This window comes from Globicephala melas, chromosome 9, assembly GCF_963455315.2.
Source record: "Globicephala melas chromosome 9, mGloMel1.2, whole genome shotgun sequence".
Classification (NCBI taxonomy): domain Eukaryota; kingdom Metazoa; phylum Chordata; class Mammalia; order Artiodactyla; family Delphinidae; genus Globicephala; species Globicephala melas.
This window is the reverse complement of record NC_083322.1, coordinates 47939352-47960003: the sequence shown is the minus strand read 5'-3', so window position 1 is coordinate 47960003 and position 20652 is coordinate 47939352. Positions and strand designations below refer to the sequence as shown.

General features: G+C 38.8%; 1 protein-coding gene across 2 annotated transcripts in view; it reads left to right on the top strand.

Annotated features, from left to right (window-relative positions):
• The first annotated feature begins 387 nt into the window (after positions 1–387).
• TAX1BP1 (Tax1 binding protein 1) overlaps positions 388–20652 on the top strand; it is an 88179-nt gene continuing 67914 nt past the window's right edge. For both annotated transcript variants that reach the window (XM_030857413.2, XM_030857416.2), the window contains exons 1-3: positions 388–534; positions 7936–8104; positions 16345–16447. In XM_030857413.2, coding sequence (XP_030713273.1) covers positions 7943–8104; positions 16345–16447 — 265 coding nt within the window. In that variant the 5' untranslated portion in view covers positions 388–534; positions 7936–7942. The remainder of the gene's footprint in view (positions 535–7935; positions 8105–16344; positions 16448–20652) is intronic.

Genomic DNA, 20652 nt, shown 5'->3' with positions numbered 1-20652 from the left:
AGATAGATTTTTAAAGATCCAGGCAATGACATGGTACTAATTCATACACCTCAGGGCTACCCCTTCCACTTAACTGGTAAGTTACTTAACTTTCGGTCACAGTAATAATGAAAAAGTCAAAAATGCATTATCCAAACGGACCCTGTTTGGTTGCCACAAGGTCTCTGAGCGAAAACGGCGAAGAAGAAGAAAGAGGAGGAAGAGCCGAGCCGAGGGAGAAGGCCGGTTCGGATCTGTTCGGATCCAATGGCAGGGCGTCAGGAGCTAGGGTGGTTAAAAGACCGTGCGACCAACTTGGCGTTTCAGCGATTGGCCCAGACCGACGCAGCTCGGCGGCGGCGGCGGCGGCGGCGGCGGCGGCGGAAGGGGCCGGGCCGTGGACGGAAGTGACATAACGCCGGCTTTTGGCCTTGTGGGGAGGTGTAGCAGGTCGGTAGAGGGAGACTGTGCTGGCGGAAGAGGCTCGGCGGCTGATGGCGGCTCAGGCTCGGAAGCCTCTCTAACATTCCCATCTCCTCAAGAGTTCCTCACTCGGTAAGTGCCTTCCTCGGCCCGCCCCAGCGCCTTGTGCGGGGCGGACGCCCGCTGGAGCTATCTGGGGGCTCGTGATACGTCCCTCTGCTCTAGCGTCTAGGGGCCTGGTCGGTCTCGGGAACGGTCTCCGTGGTGACGGTGCTGCCGAATGACGATGCTTTCCTTCCCGACGACAAACCTTTTCTCCCGGACTGCGATTGTGACGGTGGTGTGGGCAACTTCGGTTAGCAGTGGAGTTGGAAAAAGCGACGGGTGGCCGCCCCACACGGTGGGGAGGCCCTGGATAGGCTTTCTCTGTTTGGGGGAGCCGTGTGGGACGTGGGCCCTTTGGCGGGGGGGGCGAGTGACGCGGGGGACCCCCGGAGAAGAAAGTGCCTTGCCCGAGGCTCCACTCTAAGGTGAGTATTTGGAGGGCAGCGTGTGTGCTGCCGGGGCAGGTAAGCTTGGGAAAACATCTAGGTCGTGTCGTGATGGGACGCTCGGGTTTGCCCGTGCATAATGAAGCCCAAGTGTTTTGGTTTGAGTCGCCATGGATTAGGAGGCGGAGACTGACTGCGGGCCGTGGGCGGAGTTAGCGGTTTGGGCTGGTTCTCCGACTTCACCTGGGCTGCAGAATTAGTGAATGCTTTCTTGTCTGTTTATAAATGGCCTTACGCCTAGTGCTCGAGGGATCTTAAATATTCCGAGGAGAGTCACGTTTCACTTTGCTTAGGCAATTTTTCTTGATTTCACAACTGTCCCTTCCCAACACCCCCGGAGGTCCGCAGGTTGTGGACAAGTCCCGACAGGCGCTTGTCGTTTCGGGGAATCTTTGTTAAGAGATTAGTGTGCGTGTGTGTGTACTGATAAACATATATTACCTTATTGGTAATAATTTCGTTTGAGAACGCCGTGACATTTGACTTTCTACATATATATATTTTTTTGATTTTGATTTTTTAATTTTTTTAACATCTTTATTGGAGTATAATTGCTTTACAATTGTGTGTTAGTTTCTGCTTTATAACAAAGTGAATCAGTTATATGTCCCCATATCTCTTCCCTCTTGCGTCTCTACATATATTTTTAGGTTTCACAAAGTAGTTATGAATTGCTATTGTGTCAGGGATGGGAAAATAAATCTTGTTTTCGATTCTTCATTCCGCTCATCGTAGAATTTCTACAAGCTGCATGCAACAATTACTAATTATAGTTTTGGAGCGCAATTCCCAAAGTATTTAAAGAGATCATTTGAGTAACATGTTAATCTAAAAAAATGGGCTGATTACCCTCAGAGTGCTATTTGGGTATAGAAAAGGGGCTGAGGCCAGGCCTTCCTTTCGTTCTTATCAAGGATAAACTTGATTTCTTGAAGGATTACTTGATTACGTTTTCTAGTCATCACATTGTTAAATTGCACACCGCTGTTTACAATTATGGCTGCAGACATTTGTGTAGACTTAACCAGTAAATATCTTTTCCTTAACAAAAATAACAGGTATTTTGGAATTAAAATTTCAACCGTTTTAATGATGTTAAATATTTATGAAGGATCGTAACTATGCTCCTTTTTTACTGCTTTGGGGGAATTGCCTCATGTGAAGTTTATTGGATTGCATTCTTTTGGAATTTGTATGTTACTAAGTAAAATTTTGGCTGTATCCACTTCTAGCCTTTTAAAGTTTATTTTGCCCCAAGTAAACTCTTACAAGAAGGTAAAGATACCCTCCCCTCTAATATAATAAAAAGCCAAGATCATAGCTTTTTAGAAACCAACTTTTAAAACAATCTAAAAATTAAAGTGGTGTGAGTGACACCTGGGCAGAGTGTAGTGGTACTCAGTTGTAAATCATTCTGGAGATTGGGAGGACTGTAAGAGTGCAAATTGACAGATTGGTGGATTTGCTTCTGCCTCCGGGAAGGATTGCTGATAATATTTTTCTGGTCTGTAAACCAGCTGATAGTCTTTGTTTGAGCTGAAGTATAAATAATTGGAAGCTATTAGAATATCAGATGTATTTTTTCCCTTCAGATGTTCAGTTTCCTCCAGGACTGAAGTTCGGAGATTAATTTAAAAGTTCATATAGTTTAAACTGAATATTTTAAGAAACTTTCACTAAGTTTGTCAACCACTATGTGTAATGTGTTTCTATTGCAGAAGGTCATATGTGAGTTTTTATTACTAATTTTTGTCTACTTTGGTTTTACTAACTTTTATTATGGAAATTTTCAAAATACCCAGAAGGAGAACAAACAGTTAAAGGAACCACTATTTTGCTAACCTTGGTTTATTACACTGTCAGCACATTTATTTTTTCCCCTGGAGTTTTTAAAGCAAATCCTGGACAACAGGATATTTCACCTATAATTAGTTTACCGTCCGTCTTTAACTGGTAAGGACTTTAAAAGAAATACAGTCACCATAATAATATTATCACATAGAACAAAATTACCTTACTTCTTTTTGAATTCTAAGTGTTAGAATTGACAAATTATATACAATATTTATCTAAATTAAAAACCTTAATTTGATTCTGGACATTTAATGCACAAATTCTTAATATGGTCAGTTTCCTACTTTATTTGATTAAGGCTTACACATTTTGGGCTAGTTAAATAAAATGTGTATCAGGAGCCACTGGAAAAATACTACCACAAAAGCCAGATCTGGTTTGGGCTTGAAAAAGTTCCAAGAGGAAGAAGTAAAGATAACATTGAAATCCTCACCCTTCACCCCCCAAATTTATTCTAGCTACTTAACTGAGTGACCACTGCATATTAGTTATTTTTTCCGTAGGTATTGATGAATCCTCAAAAATAACAAAATTGGACTGTAGACCAAAGTTTACAGCATAACACATAAAAGGAACTCTAGAGATGTTAGAACTTTGGGGAATAAAGTAGGAAACATGGGAGAGGGCACTGCAAGGCAGCATGTATTTCAGACTTTGTTTCCCAGCCAAATCTGTCTGGTCCTTTTTTTTTTTTTTTTTTTTTTTACTGTTCTCACATATCTTTGTTTTTTATTTATTAATATTTTTAATTGATGTAACATTGGTTTATATTATATTAGTTTCATGTATATAACATTGTATTTCTACTTCTGTATACACTACAGCATATTTACCACCAAAACTTTAGTTTCCATCCTCCATCAAAGAGTTGGTACCCTTTACTTATATCCGGCCCCCCCCCCCCCCGCCCCGCCCCTACTCTTGTTCTTCGTATATCCAGGTTTGGTTTCGTTCATTTATATCCAGGTTTGGTTTCGTTCATTTATTTTGGGTTTTTTTGTCTGTTTCCTTAATTAGAAAACTTTTACTAATTCTTCGCTTACGTCTTAATGTACGCATGTTTCTAGAGGTGTACTTTAGAGAATGGGAAACAAAATTTGATATGGTAAAGCTTGTTCCACTTCCTTTTGTGGTGGGGGCTATATTTCCTGTCTCCAACTGAGGCAGTTTTTTCTTTACTCAGGATGTTAGTGAAGCTACACTTCCCAAGCATTACCACAAGGTGATGCAGTGACTTTGTGTATTACTTCTCCACTGGGTGGTGTGTGGGTCTGTGTGTGTGCGGGTCTTTGTGTGTGCCTGTGAGCATGTGTGTAGTGTATAAATCTGCCTGTGAATCATCTTGATACATTAGCATTCTCAGTGAATTTCAACATTTTTATAAGCTTGCCCATCTTTTCACTCTGTTTCCTATCTGTGTGAAGAGTGAAACAGGAACTGTATGGGAATTAGATATTTTACTGTTTAAAATAAGTTGATTCATGTTGTAATTACATTCAGATTACATTTATCCATGTTAACTTTTTTATGACTAGAAGCTGTATTGGAAAATTAATTAAAAAGTAATAATGAGAATGGAATGACTTTTGTAAAATATTTCTATAGTTATAGTTGCATTGAAATGTTTAAAAAGGTTGGAGTGTTGGTGAGAGATTAATGAAGGTTATTAATGGGATAATTACAGATTATCATGCTATAAAGATTTGTAAGCATCGTGAATATATTTAAAGTCTGATGTTAGGGTTTTATATTAAAAACTTGAATTTTGGAGAGAGGGTTTAAAAATGAAATTTCATGTTGATGTGTTTATTTAAAATAATGAAAAGAATACATTAAATATACTGGTAAAAATTCAGTCAGTTGAGTTAAAAGTTAAGGTCCTCTTAAGTTCTCCTTTCACACATAGCCCTCATGAGTAAATATTGTATGATGTGTGCTTTTTGAGTCCCTTTTGATGCATTTATAAGCATGTATACACATGTGCATATATAAATACATATGTGTATACCTTAATGCTATTTTATACCTTAAAAACTTTTCAGTGAAGTAAAAGTCTAAGGTTGGATTATCGATTTTTAAACACTGTTGTAATTGAGGTTAAACAAAAGTTTAAACTCCACTACCTTGTTTTATAACAAATAATTACTGCTTTGTTTGTTTAGTTTACTTTAGGAAACAAGTTTTATGAAAAAAGTTTCATTCTTAAATGGCTTTTAATTAAAAGCATGGGAAATTCATCCTAAGCTAGCCTTATTTTCTCCTTACTGAATATCTGTCTCAGAGAAACTTAAATATTCACTCTCTTCATACAAAAACATTACTGATTCACTTGCCTCAGTTTTGGTAGTTGTTATCTGAAAGAGTTTGGTTCATCAGTTAACTATAGTCTCTCTCGGGTATTTTATAACCAATAGTGAACATTTTTTTCAAAACCAGAATCAAGGGTTTGTTTTTTGTTTTTTTTTTTTAAGGAAGCCACTGACTTGAAAGGAGATTATCATTAGTGACTTCATTAACATCATGACATCCCCTTGAGCCCATATTTGCTCAGACTATTCAAAGAAACAAAGTAGTAGAACTCTTCACTTACTTTAGGCAGTTTCTACCGTTTGTGCTACCTTTTCACTTTCCTGAAGGCTTTGGGTTACCAGCTGGAGAGTATTGACTGTTAAGTCCTTCTGTGAAGTAGGGTTGCTGGTAATAAAGCCTTTTTGTTAGTGCAGAGGTACAGGAGGTTTATTACTGAATGCATTCTCTTTACCTTGGAATCCTGGCAAACCTCAGGTGGGGAGAGGCTGACAGACATCCAGCCTGGAATTCTACCACAGTGGCTTCCAGGTTGATGATTGACTGTCTCTTTATGGGATGTCTAGTATATTGTGTGTCCTGTAAGTACAAAGCAGTATTTTGACCATAACAGAAGCAGAGAACACATAAGAGGAAAAGTAGACATTTTTTAAAGTGTTTATTTCAGAACTTTAAAAATTTGCCTTAGTATTTCAAACAGATCAGCAAAAGAAACATTTGTAAAAGCATATTGTCTTAGATTTTCCTAGCAATAAAGACTTCTTAGTAATTGTTAAAATGTGAGTAGTTTTGGGAATTCCTTGGTGGTCCAGTGGTTAGGGCTCGGCACTTTCAGTGCTGTGGCCCAGGTTCAGTCCCTGGTCAGGGAACTAAGATCCCATAAGCCATGCAGCGTGGCAAAAAAAAAAAAAAAAAGTGAGTAGTGTTACTTCTGTGCTTGTCCTGTAGAAAATTCATAGATTTGTGAAGTAAGTTAGAATAATTTGGTCAGCAAATTCTTGTCCCAGTTTTTCTCATTGTTTACAGAGATTCCTGTTTTGATGACTCAGAAGTTAAGTGCCATAGTGTCAGTGTCATTGTTTCTGATGTGGTACTGTAGGATCAATGACTGTACTGAGTCTGTGACACACTGTACAGAGATATATTTTTTGAGTAAATCCTCAGTTGTATCATTTTTCTCAAAAGTAGAGCACAAGATACGGAAAACATTTGGGTCTTGCAGATTTTTATAGGCGACTTTTACCATTCATCTGCTAGCTGGTGCTTGGTGTTCACTAAACCAGTGAGCATTCACTGAATCTATAATAGATTCTCAACAGTATGTGTTTCATTTACACTATACATTTAAAAATACATTTATTTTTAATCAGTGAATGTATGGAAACTGTACAATAATACTGGAAGTCAAGGTAGGATGAAAGGGTAGAATTGGTATAGGTAGAGAGGAACAAATAGGCTCTGAACTATTTCAAGTAGACCAACTGAGATTTTACATCATTTGAGAGATTTGAACAAGTATGAACCAGAAGCCCAAGAAGACAGCCTAGGTCTGGGAATCTAGGTGAGATTTGCTAATGGAGACTTAAATTGTTGGGTTGGGTCAGAGTCTAAGTAGTAGTTCTCTATCCTGGCTGTATACAGGATTGAGATTACTTGGGGAGGCTTAAAAAAAAATGCTTGGATATACACACACATGCATGTGTGCGCCCAGGTCCCATTTCCGGAAATTCATTGTCTTTTCTTTTTCTTTTTTAAGACCTCTAATGATTCTGATATCTAGCCAGGGTTGAGAAAAAGCTGGTCCAGGCGATCATGAGTGTGGGTCAGGAATGCAGGCACAGAGAGGTTAGCATCAGTTACAGGAGCCTAGGGGAGGGATGGGATGGATCAGATTAGGGAGGAAAATGATGAAGTTCAAGAGTTCAACATAGAAACACTGCTGGCTCATTTGGTTTCGGTTGCAAAAGAAGCAGAGGGTTAGGCTTTGCAGGAGAGTTGAGAGTTTGTTTTTGATTTTGGTTTTTAAAATTTTTTAACTCGGGACTTCCCTGGTCGCGCAGTGGTTAAGAATTCGCCTGCCAACGCATGGGACACGGGTTCGAGCCCTGGTCCAGGAATATCTCACATGCCACGGAGCAACTAAGCCCGTGCACCACAACTACTGAGCCTGCGCTCTGGAGCCTGCGAGCCACAACTACTGAGCCCAATGCCACAACTACTGAAGCCTGCATGCCTAGAGCCCATGCTCTGCAACAAGAGAAGCCACCGCAATAAGAAGCCCACGTGCCGCAGCGAAGAGTAGCCCCTACTCAACGCAATTAGAGAAAGCCCGCGCACAGCAACAGACCCAACGCAGCCATATATAAATAAATAAATATTTTTTTTTTAACTCAAGTAACTTTCTGAGCCATATTGTAAGTTAGTTACTTCTCAGTTTGTATTTTTATATTTAATCACATTAAAAAAATTTATTTATTTATATGGCTGTGCCAGGTCTTAGTTGCGGCATGTGAACTCTTAGTTGTGGCATGTGGGATCTAGTTCCCTGACCAGGGATCAAACCCAGGCCCCCTGCATTGGGAGCGTGGAGTCTTAGCCACAGGACCACCAGAATTCCCTTTAATCACATTTTTAAGAAGGAGTTCCAGTATTAAATATATTATATTTACAATATAATATAAATATAATATAAAAGTATGTCTTTTCAGTAATTATGGTATGAAAATATCCATGTAATTTGCATTAAATGTTATGTATTTTCTGAAGGTATGAGTTTTTTCTTAGTTGGTATCATTAAATTTGTATGATTTACTTGTTTCAGATTCGCAATGACATCCTTTCAAGAAGTTCCACTGCAGACTTCCAACTTTGCCCATGTCATCTTTCAAAATGTGGCCAAGAGCTATCTTCCTAATGCACACCTAGAATGTCATTATACCTTAACTCCATATATCCATCCCCATCCAAAAGATTGGGTTGGTATATTCAAGGTAAGAGGACTTTCTCCATATTTCTTCCATGTAGGTACTCTTTATTTTCTTCTTAAAAGGTTGACAAGTAGTTTATACTAGTCTTGTCTTAACTCTACTTTAAGGGTCATTTTTGTAAACATCAAATGTAAAACATTGTGTAAACATGAAATATTTAATAGTGCAGGGTAGTGTACAACAAATGTTATGACCTTCAGTTCAGCACACTTTCCTCTCTATGATTAAAAGGTTCAACTTAAGTTCTTACAGAAATTTTTTCAAATCTTTTTGTTTTTTCTTCTTCTGTTTTCTCCATTCCTTACCTAAAAAACATGATCTTTTCCTTTGGGTTACTATATCATTTACTATCTTGTCATTTGTAATTAATTTTGTATAGCTCTACAACTATGTTATTATCTCTTCTATTGTCCTGCATTGTTTAAATATTCCTTATATTGTCTTATGCTTTTATAAGAGTATTCTGTTTTACATGACTAAATAGTAAATTCTTTGATAGCAAGAGTCCCAGTTCTAATATTTTGCCAATCATTTTGTGTACTATATGCTTGAAAATTACATTGAAATGATCATTAAAGTGTTGGAAGTTTTTTGGCATTTTCAGTTCCTGAGGATGTAATGGAGAACCAAAACATACGAAGGTCCTTTGAACAGTCAAAATAGTGTCATAAATGTCTAAACAGTAAAACTTACTTTTCTCCTTGGTTACTTTAGATTCTCCCTAAGAATCAATTTATTTTATTTTAGATGTGATTTATTAAAATCAAGACCATTAGGTCTTGAAATTTTGATTGTGTGGTCTGTATAAGTTAAATAGCAAAGTAGAGAGAAATAAGAGTAGCCGCTAGAATTAGGCACATGTAAAGTACTTAGAAGTGAAAGTCTGGCCTAATAGAGTGAGGAGGGCAGAAAAACTATATTGGACAAAACAGAGTTTTGGCATTTAATGATATTTCAGTTCCTTTTTTTTTTTTTTTTTTTGCGGTACACGGGCCTCTCACTGTTGTGGCCTCTCCCGTTGCGGAGCACAGGCTCCAGACGCGCAGGCTCAGCGGGCCCAGCCGCTCCGCAGCATGTGGGATCTTCCCGGACCAGGGCGCGAACCCGTGTCCCCTGCATCGGCAGGCGGACTCTCAGCCACTGTGCCAGCAGGAAAGCCCTCAGTTCCTTTTTGAATTGAATCCCTTATCCCTGGTGTTGCTGGATAGATGAGTCATTTACTCTTTATTTAATTTTTTTTTTTAAGGCTTGTTAGATTCCAATGTGGATTCCAGTATGGATTCCAAAAGCTTCATTGTAAGCTTTTTATGAAATCAGTATCAGTTTAAATTTTATGTAAGAGATGAATAGCAAGTTAAAGATACTAAGAATTGGCATTTTCTGCAAGAATGAGTCAGAGAGGAAGAATAGAGCAGGGTAATGAGATTGAGGGAAGGGAAGGGCATTCCTGGCAGGAAAATGGCTTAAGCAGAGGCACCGGGGTGAGAATGTTCATGAGAATGAATTAGTTTAACTAGAACATAAACGTAATTTAGGGAAGTGGAGGGAGATGAAGTTAAGCGTCAGTCTTGCCATGGAGGATCTTCAGTGTTAGGCTAAACAATTTGCAGACTTTTCCATATGGGCAGTGGGAAGTCTGCATATGTAGGTGTGGAGGCTGATGTGTGATAAATTGTATTTCAAGAAGATGAATCTTCACGGTTTTCTTTCAGACTAATTTATGTCTTCCTTTTTTTTCTCCCCATTTTTAGTTAATGGCCTATTGTTTAAGCCAAAAGCTTATGAATTTCTCTTCAAATCCAGCCAAACACCAATTCTATCTATTTTCCTGCCTACCTATTAATGCATTTTTAATATCACAGCCCTAGTTCATGCCCTCCTTATTGATTTCTAAGATGATTGCAATAGGTCACCTGTTTTCCCTGCTTTCTTTCATTCTTCTATTTGTTCTTCAAACTGCTCTATATAAACTATAATAGAAAATGAAAATCTGAACATATCTTCCTCTTGTTTAAGTGGTTCTTCATCCTCTATGGGATAATGGCAAGACCAAATAACTTAGTGTGCCAAATAGGGCTCCTTTATACGACTTGATTTATAGCTTCCTTTTTTGTCATTGCCTGCTTATTTTTTGGCTTTGATAACGTTAAACTATTATCTCTTAACTTGTGTACTCCAAGGACCGTAACTTTTCTCCAAGCAGTAATACTTACATAAATACATACATGATAAATAAGTTTGTATAGAATACCCTTTCCATCTTTTTTGCTTGGATAATACTTAAAACTTAGTGGGAAGTTTAAGCATGTACTAAAAATTTTGAAATATACAGGAAGACTCAAGGAAGAAAATAGATCATGTTTTAATACTATTTTAATGCTTACCTAGAATAAGCATTGTTAACATATTGGCATATATCTATAATTAATAGTTATACACATACTTTGTATGTAATAAAGTATACACACATGCTGTTGATGCATTGTGGAATTCATGGAAATGTTTCCAAATGTTTACCATTAAACAATGCTTAATATAGATCTCTGTATCTGTTTTTATTTTGTTTGTCATTGTATTTCATAGGATAAGTTCTTGGAAGTGGAATTGCCATGTTTATAGCATTGAATTTTTTTTATTCTTATTTTTAATTTTTTTTGCGGTATGCGGGCCTCTCACTGTTGCGGCCTCTCCCGTTGCGGAGCACAGGTTCCGGATACACAGGCTCAGCGGCCATGGCTCACGGGCCCAGCCGCTCTGCGGCCTGTGGGATCTTCCCAGACTGGGGCACGAACCTGTGTCCCCTGCATCGGCAGGTGGACTCTCAACCACTGCGCCACCAGGGAAGCCCGGCATTGAATGTTTTTTTTTTTTTTTTTTTGCGGTACGCGGGCCTCTCCCTGTTGTGGCCTCTCCCGTTTGGAGCACAGGCTCCGGACGCGCAGGCTCAGCGGCCATGGCTCACGGGCCTAGCCGCTCCATGGCATGTGGGATCTTCCCGAACCAGGGCACGAGCCCGTGTCCCCTGCATCGGCAGGTGGACTCTCAACCACTGCGCCACCAGGGAAGCCCAGCATTGAATGTTTTTAAACACTTGACATGTACTGCAAATCGATTGCTGTCCAGAATGATTTTGATAGATATGATATTGACAAGGTAGGCAGGGAGAAAGTGCCCAGGTAGTAATTTTAAGGGGAAGGAATGAAGGGAAAGTGTGTTGTGTGCTTGAGAGAGTGTTAAGGAATTTAATTTTCCTGGGACAGGTACCAGGTTTAGAAAATGGGAAAAGTTAGTTTGGATCACGTAGATTGCTTTAATATTTAGCTGAGGAATAATTTTTAAGCAGAGAGTAATAGAGTTTAGAGGTGAACTTTAATCTCCTAGTGCTGAATAAGATAAATTGGAATTAGAAAAGAATGGAGGTAGAGAGAATGGTTTTTTTTTTTAATATAAATTTATTATTTATTTTTGGCTGCGTTGGGTCTTCGTTGCTGCGCGCAGGCTTTCTCTAGTTTTGACGAGCGGGGGCTGCTCTTCGTTGCGGTACGTGGGCTTCTCATTGTGGTGGCTTCTCTTGTTGTGGAGCACGGGCTCTAGGTGCGCGGGCTTCAGTAGTTGTGGCACTTGGTCTCAGTAGTTGTGGTTCGTGGGCTCTAGAGCACAGGCTCAGTAGTTGTGGCACACGGGCTTAGTTGTTCCGTGGCATATGGGATCTTCCCAGACCAGGGCTCAAACCCGTGTCCCCTGCATTGGCAGGCGGATTCTTAACCACTGCGCCACCAGGGAAGTCCCAGAGAGAATGTTTAGACCATCTTCATTTTCTAAGTGAGATCAAGCCTTAGAGAAGGGAATCAGTTGTGGGTAATAATCTGTAACAGGCATCTATAGGGTTTGTCAGCTATTAATTGAATGAATTGGGACTGGAACTCATTTATTGAGTACACTCAGTAATGAGCAAGGTCATGTGCTGAGTTGGGGAGGGCTTGAGTATGGAGAAGATATGGTCTTGCTACTGTGGAAGAATGTCATAGGGAATTGGAGTAGGTTAACCAGGAGATTTCTGAGCAGCCATTTTGTGAGTTTGTCTAGAGAGGTTGAGCACCTAGAATTGAGTGAAGAATTCCAAAAGTGGGTATCATTCAGACTGGGAATTTGGGAAGGGAGGTCAAGAGGACAAAGGATACTAGGGTGGTTTGGGTGCATTATTATTGAAATGATTAATTGACCATGAAGTCCAAGTTGGGTAGGGGAATGAGTGAAGCCAGGCAAGGGATGTAGACTGTGTTGGAGATTTTCTTTTCTTTTTTTTTTTTTTAACATCTTTATTGGAGTACAATTGCTTTACAATGTTGTGTTAATTTCTGCTGTATAACAAAGTAAATCAGCTATATGTATACATATATCCCCATATCCCCTCCCACTTACCCTCCCTATCCTACCCCTCTAGGTGGTCACAGAGCACCGAGTTGATCTCCCCATGCGATGCAGCTGCTTCCCACTAGCTATCTATTTTACCTTGGTAGTGTATATATGTCAGTGCTACTCTCTCACTTCGTCCCAGTTTACCCTTCCCCCTCCCCGTGTCCTCAAGTCCATTCTCTATGTCTGCATCTTTATTTCTGTCCTGCCCGTAGGTTCATCAGGACCACTTTTTTTTAGATTCCATATGTATGTGTTAGCATACAGTATTTGCTTTTCTCTTTCTGACTTACTTCACTCTGTATGACAGACTCTAGGTCCATCTACCTCACTACAAATAACTCAATTTTCTTTTTTTTATGGCTGAGTAATATTCCATTGTATATATGTGCCACATCATCTTTATCCATTCATCTGTTGATGGACACTTAGGTTGCTTCCATGTCCTGGCTATTGTAAATAGAGCTGCAATGAACATATTGGTACATGACTCTTTTTGAATTATGGTTTGCTCAGGGTATATGCCCAGTAGTAGGATTGTTGGGTAGTATGGTAGTTCTATTTTTAGTTTTTTAAGGAACCTCCATACTGTTCTCCATAGTGGCTGTATCAATTTACATTCCCACCAACAGTGCAAGAGTGTTCCCTTTTCTCCACACCCTCTCCAGCATTTATTGTTTCTAGATTTTTTGATGAGGGCCATTCTGACTGGTGTGAGATGATATCTCATTGTAGTTTTTTTTTTTAATAAATTTATTTATTTTATTTATTTATTTTTGGCTGCATTGGGTCTTTGTTGCTCTGCGCAGGCTTTCTCTAGTTGTGAGTAGGGGCTACTCTTTGTTGAGGTGCACAGGCTTCTCATTGCAGTGGCTTCTCTTGTTGCAGAGCATACGCTCTAGGCGCAAGGGCTTCAGTAGTTGTGACACGTGTGCTCAGTAGTTGTGGCTTGGGGGCTCTAGAGAGCAGGCTCAGTAGTTGTGGCGCACAGGCTTAGTTGCTCTGCAGCATGTGGGATCTTCCCAGACCAGGGCTCGAACCCATGACCCCTGCATTGGCAGGCGGATTCTTAACCACTGTGCCACCAGGGAAGCTCTCCTTATAGTTTTGATTTGCATTTCTCTAATGATTAATGATGTTGAGCATTCTTTCATGTGTTTGTTGGCAATCTGTATATCTTCTTTGGAGAAGTGTCTATTGACTTCAGACTATACTACAAAGCTACAGTAATCAAGACAGTATGGTACTGGCACAAAAACAGAAATATAGATCAATGGAACAGGATAGAAAGCCCAGAGGTAAACCCACGCACATATGGTCACCTTATCTTTGATAAAGGAAGCAAGAATATACGGTGGAGAAAAGACAGCCCCTTCAATAAATGGTGCTGGGAAAGCTGGACAGGTACATGTAAAAGTATGAGATTAGAACACTCCCTAACACCATACACAAAAATAAGCTCAAAATGGATTAAAGACCTAAATGTAAGGCCAGAAACTATCAAACTCTTAGAGGAAAGCATAGGCAGAACACTCTATGACATAAATCACAGCAATATCCTTTTTGACCCACCTCCTAGAGAAATGGAAATAAAAACAAAAACAAATGGGACCTAATGAAACTTCAAAGCTTTTGCACAGCAAAGGAAACCATAAACAAGACCAAAAGACAACCCTCAGAATGGGAGAAAATATTTGCAAATTAAGCAACTGACAAAGGATTAATCTCCAAAATTTACAAGCAGCTCATGCAGCTCAATAACAAAAAAAACAAACAACCCAATCCAAAAACGTGCAGTTCTTTTAAGAATTGTATAGTCATTGACTCAGTGTTGGAAGGAAGGAAGTGGAATTTCAGAAAGTATGAGAGTATTTTATATCCTGCTAGGAGGAGAGTGAGTAGTGTCCTGGTGGTTAAGAGCTTGAACTTCAGGTTCAGATTCTGACTCTGCCATTTACTAGTTTCTTAATTTGTAAGATGAGGGTAATATTTATTCCAAAACGAACAGTGAACTGTATCTGTTACTGCTATTCCCACTGCCACTTGAATCAGGTATCTATAATTCTGACATTAGCAGTTTTGCATGTCAGCCATCACAAATAAATGGTACACTTAGCATGTCTTTTGCCCACCTGGTCCAGGTAGAGCCTTAGGGAGATTTTTTTCAAGAAAGATGTAGCTCTGGGTAGTATTGATATTCCTTTCAAGACCACCATATGGACAGGGACAAAGAATGCAAGGTATGACTTGTACCAGGTGTATCTTTTGGGAAAAACTTCAAATAGGCTCCTTTTCAGGAGATGATAGAAGCACTGGGGGATATGGAATGAGAGACAGAACATTTTAGAGTCAAGATCACTCTCCCTAATACATTGTGTCCCCTTGGGTATTAATGAATGGTAACGTTTAATGAACACTAATGTGCTAGGCACTGTGCCAGGTGCCACTACGGTGCCGTATCTCATTTAATAACACGTATAAGCCTTTATCTCCATTTTAAAGAGGAGGGAACAGAAATAACTTGTCTGAAGTCATTTTAGCCAGTAAGTGATCTTTTTTGGCAGTCTGACCTTACTTCCTATGCTCTTAATCACTGCAGTATACTGTGCTTGCAAAAACTACCATTTATGGAGTGCCCATCACGGGTCAGGCCCTCTGCCAAGTGCTGCTTTTATGTTCATCGTCTAGTGTAATCCTTCTAACAATCCTGAGAGAAAAAAACTGAGCCTTAGGTCAGGAAAATCACTTACATCATGGTTTCCTCAAGCTTCTCATCTGTAAAGAGATGAATAGTGTCTTTCAAATGTTTTTGGCCATGACACGCAGAAAGAAATAAAAATAATATGATTCTGTGATTTGACCTAGCAAAGTTGCATGCAGATACACCTGAAACAAATTTTCATGAAGCAGTACTTAGCCTTCACGCCCTCTGATGCTTTCTAATTAAAAAATAAATGTGGTTATGAACCACTAAATTGATATAATGTTACCACTTACTACTGGGTTGTGACTGACAGTTTGAAAACTCTCCTTTAGAGACTAAAGATTACTAAGATTCTTCCAGTTTCAATATTCTGGACCCTCTAATCCTAAATCGATCAGAATTATAGAACATATGTAATCAAACCTCGTGGATAATGCATAATTTCTTGTAATATACTGGCAAATGGATATCTAGTACCTGTTTTAAACATATCTAATATTCAGTATTTACCACAGTACAGTTCATCTGGAAAATAAAGACTGAGATATGTAATGTATATATTCATGTTGTAAGGTGGAAATGTTTTAGAGATTGGTGGGACATAGGTGGTCTTTTTGTATATATAAACACCTTAGGAATAAAGGTAAAAATAAATTTTTACAAAATTTACCATTGCCTGTAGGCAAGACTTAACTAAAGATGACAGACTAGTGAAGTTTAATTAGTGGATTTAAGGAGGAGGGGGAAATCTAACTAAAAAAAACACAGTTAAATTCAAGGCATAAAATAAATTTTAAAAACTTATGTTTAGTGAAATCAAATTTTAAGTGCAGCATATTTTTATATTTGATCATATGTGTACTAAGGTTTTCCTTGAGAAATTGGATATCAAGTTGCATTTTAATACATAGTAGAAACTGCTGTTATAGATTTTTATAGCATTAGGTTATAGCTTAATAAAAAATTATAATAAAAATTTGACGTGATTGTTAAAATGCTCAGGATTTGTAAACATTCATGCATGCTTTAATTTTAGGATGCAGTGAAAAACAATATGCTATAAGATATCACTCATATTAAACCACTTACTTATAATATCCATGTTTTTGTTGTTTTCCTTTAGGTTGGATGGAGTACTGCTCGTGATTATTACACGTTTTTATGGTCTCCTGTGCCTGAACATTATGTAGAAGGATCAACAGTCAATTGTGTGTTAGCATTTCAAGGTGAGAACTGAAAAGCAGAACTAGATGAAATTAGATGTTTTATTGCCATTAAAAATGTTGTACCCCATTGTAATGATCTACTTAAGCATGTCTAGTGGCTAAAGTTGAATGAATTAGTATCTTATCTTTCTTTATCAGAAGTCATAAGAATGTAAATATCTAGTGTAGGTCACATGATATTTTATGTAGAGAAAGGTTTTTTCCTTATTGTCTTTCATTGAAGAGCAGTCTTTTGATGATCTTTTTTTTCAAATGAGAAAATAATGCTGTTACTGATATTAGATAATATAACAAATTAGAGGTGAGAAAAATATTCCGTATGAAAATCACAAAGATGATTAACAGGATTTATAGAGTAGAAATTCTATAGGGAAAGTTGCTTATAAAATGGATGTGAGTAATATAAAATTCATTTTTGTCTTAGCATTATATACAGATTTTTAAAAATTCTCTTATTTAAAGGAGAAGATATACCTGGTATTGCCCCTCCCCCCACATTCTGCCTTCACAAAGGTGATGGCTAGAGCTTCAGCATCCCTCCTGTGGCCACGAGGGGAAGGCATAGACAAGAACATATATGTCTGTCCTGACATGTCTGAGCCACTGAATCAAGGCCAGCAGGCAACTGCCTCCAGATTGCTTGTTATATGAAAAAAATACACCCTGTTGCTTTAAAACAAAACACAAAAATTTTAGTTAGAAATCTATAACGGCATTTGCTGTAGAGTGATTTTTGTAGTAAAATTATACTGACTTTGGATTGTATTAAAGCAAATTCTTAGTCTTGTTTATACCATGGACTGCTTTTGGTCTGGGGAAGCTAATGGACTCTGTCTCAGTATAATATTTTAACATACATGAAATGCCCAGAATTGCAAAGGAAACCAGTTATACTCCATTGTATGGATGTAACACAGCTTATTCATCCATTTGTCTGTTAAAGAATATTTTGGGGCTTCCCTGGTGGCGCAGTGGTTGGGAGTCCACCTGCCGATGCAGGGGACACGGGTTCGTGCCCCGGTCTGGGAGGATCCCGCATGCCGCGGGGCAGCTGGGCCCTTGAGCCATGGCTGCTGGGCCTGCGCATCCGGAGCCTGTGCTCCACGGCAGGAGAGGCCACAGCAGTGAGAGGCCCACGTACCACAAAAAACAAAAACAAAAAGAATATTTTGGTTGCTTCCAAGTTTTGGCAGTTGTGAATAAAGCTGTAAAGCTGGTATAAACATTCATGCACAGGCTTTTGTGTGGATATAAGTTTTCAACTCATTTGGATAAATATCAAGGAGTATGATTGCTGTATTATATGGTAGGAATACGTTTAGTTTCATAAGAAACCACCAAACTCTTTTTTACAAAGTGGCAAAAACATTTTGCATTCCCACCAGCAGTGAATGAGAGTTCTTGTTGGACTGCATCTTTACCAGCATTCGGTGGTGTTAGTGTTTTGGATTTTGGTGGTTTACTTCTTTAAAACTTTTTATTGCGAGGTTTGTATATGTTTGGTGTGAACATCAGTTGGGAATGTGATCACATGGAGCTTGCATATACAAAAAAGTTTCTTTACGTACTGTGACAAGAAACACATATTCAGAGAATAAAATTTGTACGGTAATATAGACAGAGATTTAGGTCCTCATAGATGTTTTATAGATTAAGAAAGTTATAAATTATATATGTAGTTTATCTTTTTTTTTTTTTTTTTTGCGGTACACGGGCCTCTCACTGTTGTGACCTCTCCCGTTGCGGAGCACAGGCTCCGGACGCACAGGTTCAGCGGCCATGGCTCACGGGCCCAGCCGCTCTGCGGCATGTGGGATCTTCCCGGAACGGGGCATGAACCTGTATCCACTGCATCGTCAGGCGGACTCTCAACCACTGCGCCACCAGGGAAGCCCTGTAGTTTATCTTTTAATTCATAGCCTTTTTTTAGATAATCAAATTCAAGTGTGTATATTGGAACTGATTTTGTTATTAAGATATTTGTTCTTAAAAGTTGTGGTTTTATTTCCAGTCATTCTTTTTTTTAATCTACTTTTAAAAATTCATTCATTCATTTATTTATTTTTGGCTGCATTGGGTCTTTGTTGCTGCGCGCGGGCTTTCTCTAGTTGCGGTGAGCAGGGGCTACTCTTCGTTGCAGTGCACGGACTTCTCATTGCAGTGGCTTCTCTTGTTGCGGAGCACGGGCTCTAGGTGTGCAGGCTTCAGTAGTTGCAGCATGCAGGCTCAGTAGTTGTGGCTCGCAGGCTCTAGAGCTCAGGCTCAGTAGTTGTGGCACACGGGCTTAGTTGCTCTGCAGCATGTGGCATCTTCCTGGACCAGGGATCGAACCCGTGTCCCCTGCGTTGTCAGGTGGATTCTTAACCGCTGTGCCACCAGGGAAGCCCTCCAGTCATTTTTAATGTGATTAGTTTTCTTATAATAAATAAGAAACTTACAGAATTTGTTATAGTGACTGATGAATTTGCTTATTTATGACAGCAGAAAGTTTCAAAGCAGTTAGAAAAAAAGGAGAAAAGCATCCAGTTTATTTCTGTTCATATTGTAAAAGCATTTTCATGGGAGCTAAGTTTTACATGTTTTTGAAAAGTCATCATAATTTTTACTTTGAAATTTAGAAATAAAATCTTCTGCCTGCCTAGAACTTGTTTGTTATATAAGGAGCTCAGGATAGAGTCATGAAAAATTTAGTCATAGAGAATTAGAGCCAGAAGGAATCTTAAGCATGATCCAAACAATTTTGCTCATTTTGTGGAGTAGTCATGAGAATCCTGAAATGCAAAACTCAGAACAACTAATAAAGTGTACATAAATGTAACTGTTTTCCTAAATGGACTCTTATTTGTTTACTATAATTTGATTGCTAATGTTACAGGCTATAAAATTTGACTTGGAGTTTGGTTTTTACATTTTCCTATTTTATTTTCAGTTTTACTGATCTGAGGAGAGCTATTTCTAGGTAGCTTTAAATTTCAGTTCTGAATAACTATATCTTGTATCTCAAATGGTATTTGAACCATAATTTTTAGTGAATTATTTTTGTGAGATTTAAAAAAAATCAGACCTCGAATATCTAGTTTGTAGAATTTCTAATGCCATGATACCAGAGCTGATTAGTCAAACTATATTTTTCTTTTCTATTTAAACTTTAAAAGTAAGTGTAGTGGCCTTTGCAAAGTTACTCAGCCGCGGATTTAGTAGTAGATAGTAGGAGGATGGGGTTTTTAAAAACTTCAAAAATTTATTGCTAGATGTACCTTTAATTACTTTTTTTTGGCTGTGCCTCTAGGCTTGCAGGATCTTAGTTCCCCAACCAGGGATCGAACCTGTGCCCCCCTGCAGTGGAAGCACAGAGTCCTAACCACTGGAAAGGACCGACAGGGAATTCCCTGTATTACTTTGTTTTAAAACTTTGTATTTTGAAATAATTTTAGATGTAAAGTTGCAAAAATAGTATACAGAATTTTCATCTACCCTTCACCCAGCTTCCCGTAATGTTAACATGTGGCATAACCACAGTACATTTATTTAAAAGAACAGGAATTCAACATTGGTACAACACTGTTGACTAAAGTACAAACTTTATTCAGATTTCACTAGTGTTTCCTGTAGTGTTCTTTTCTCTGTTCCTGGATCCAGTCCATAATCCCACATTGCATTTAGTTGTCGTATCATCATAGTCTTCTCCAGTCTGTGATAGTGCCTCATTCTGTCCTTGTCTTTCATAACCTTTACATTTATGAAGAGTACTGTTCAGTTTTGTTTTGTTCTGGTAGCATGTTCCTCATTTTGAGTTTTTCAGACAGCTTCTCATGATTAGATTGAGGCTATACATTTTCAGGAAGTATATCATAGAAGTGATGATGTATTCTTTTCAGTGCATTGTATCAGAGAGTACTTGATGTCTGATTGTCTTCTTAGCAGTAATATTAGTCTTTTTAAAAAAAACTTATTTATTTATTTATTTTTGGCTGTGTTGGGTCTTTGTTGCTGCGCATGGGCTTGCTCTTCGTTGCGGTGCGCGGGATTCTCATGGCCGTGGCTTCTCTTGTTGCGGAGCACGGGCTCTAGGCACGCAGGCTTCAGTGGTTGTAGCACGTGGGCTCGGTAGTTGTGGCTTGTGGGCTCTAGAGCTCAGGCTCAGTAGTTGTGGTGCACGGGCTTAGTTGCTCTGTGGCATGTGGGATTTTCCCGGGCCAGGGCTC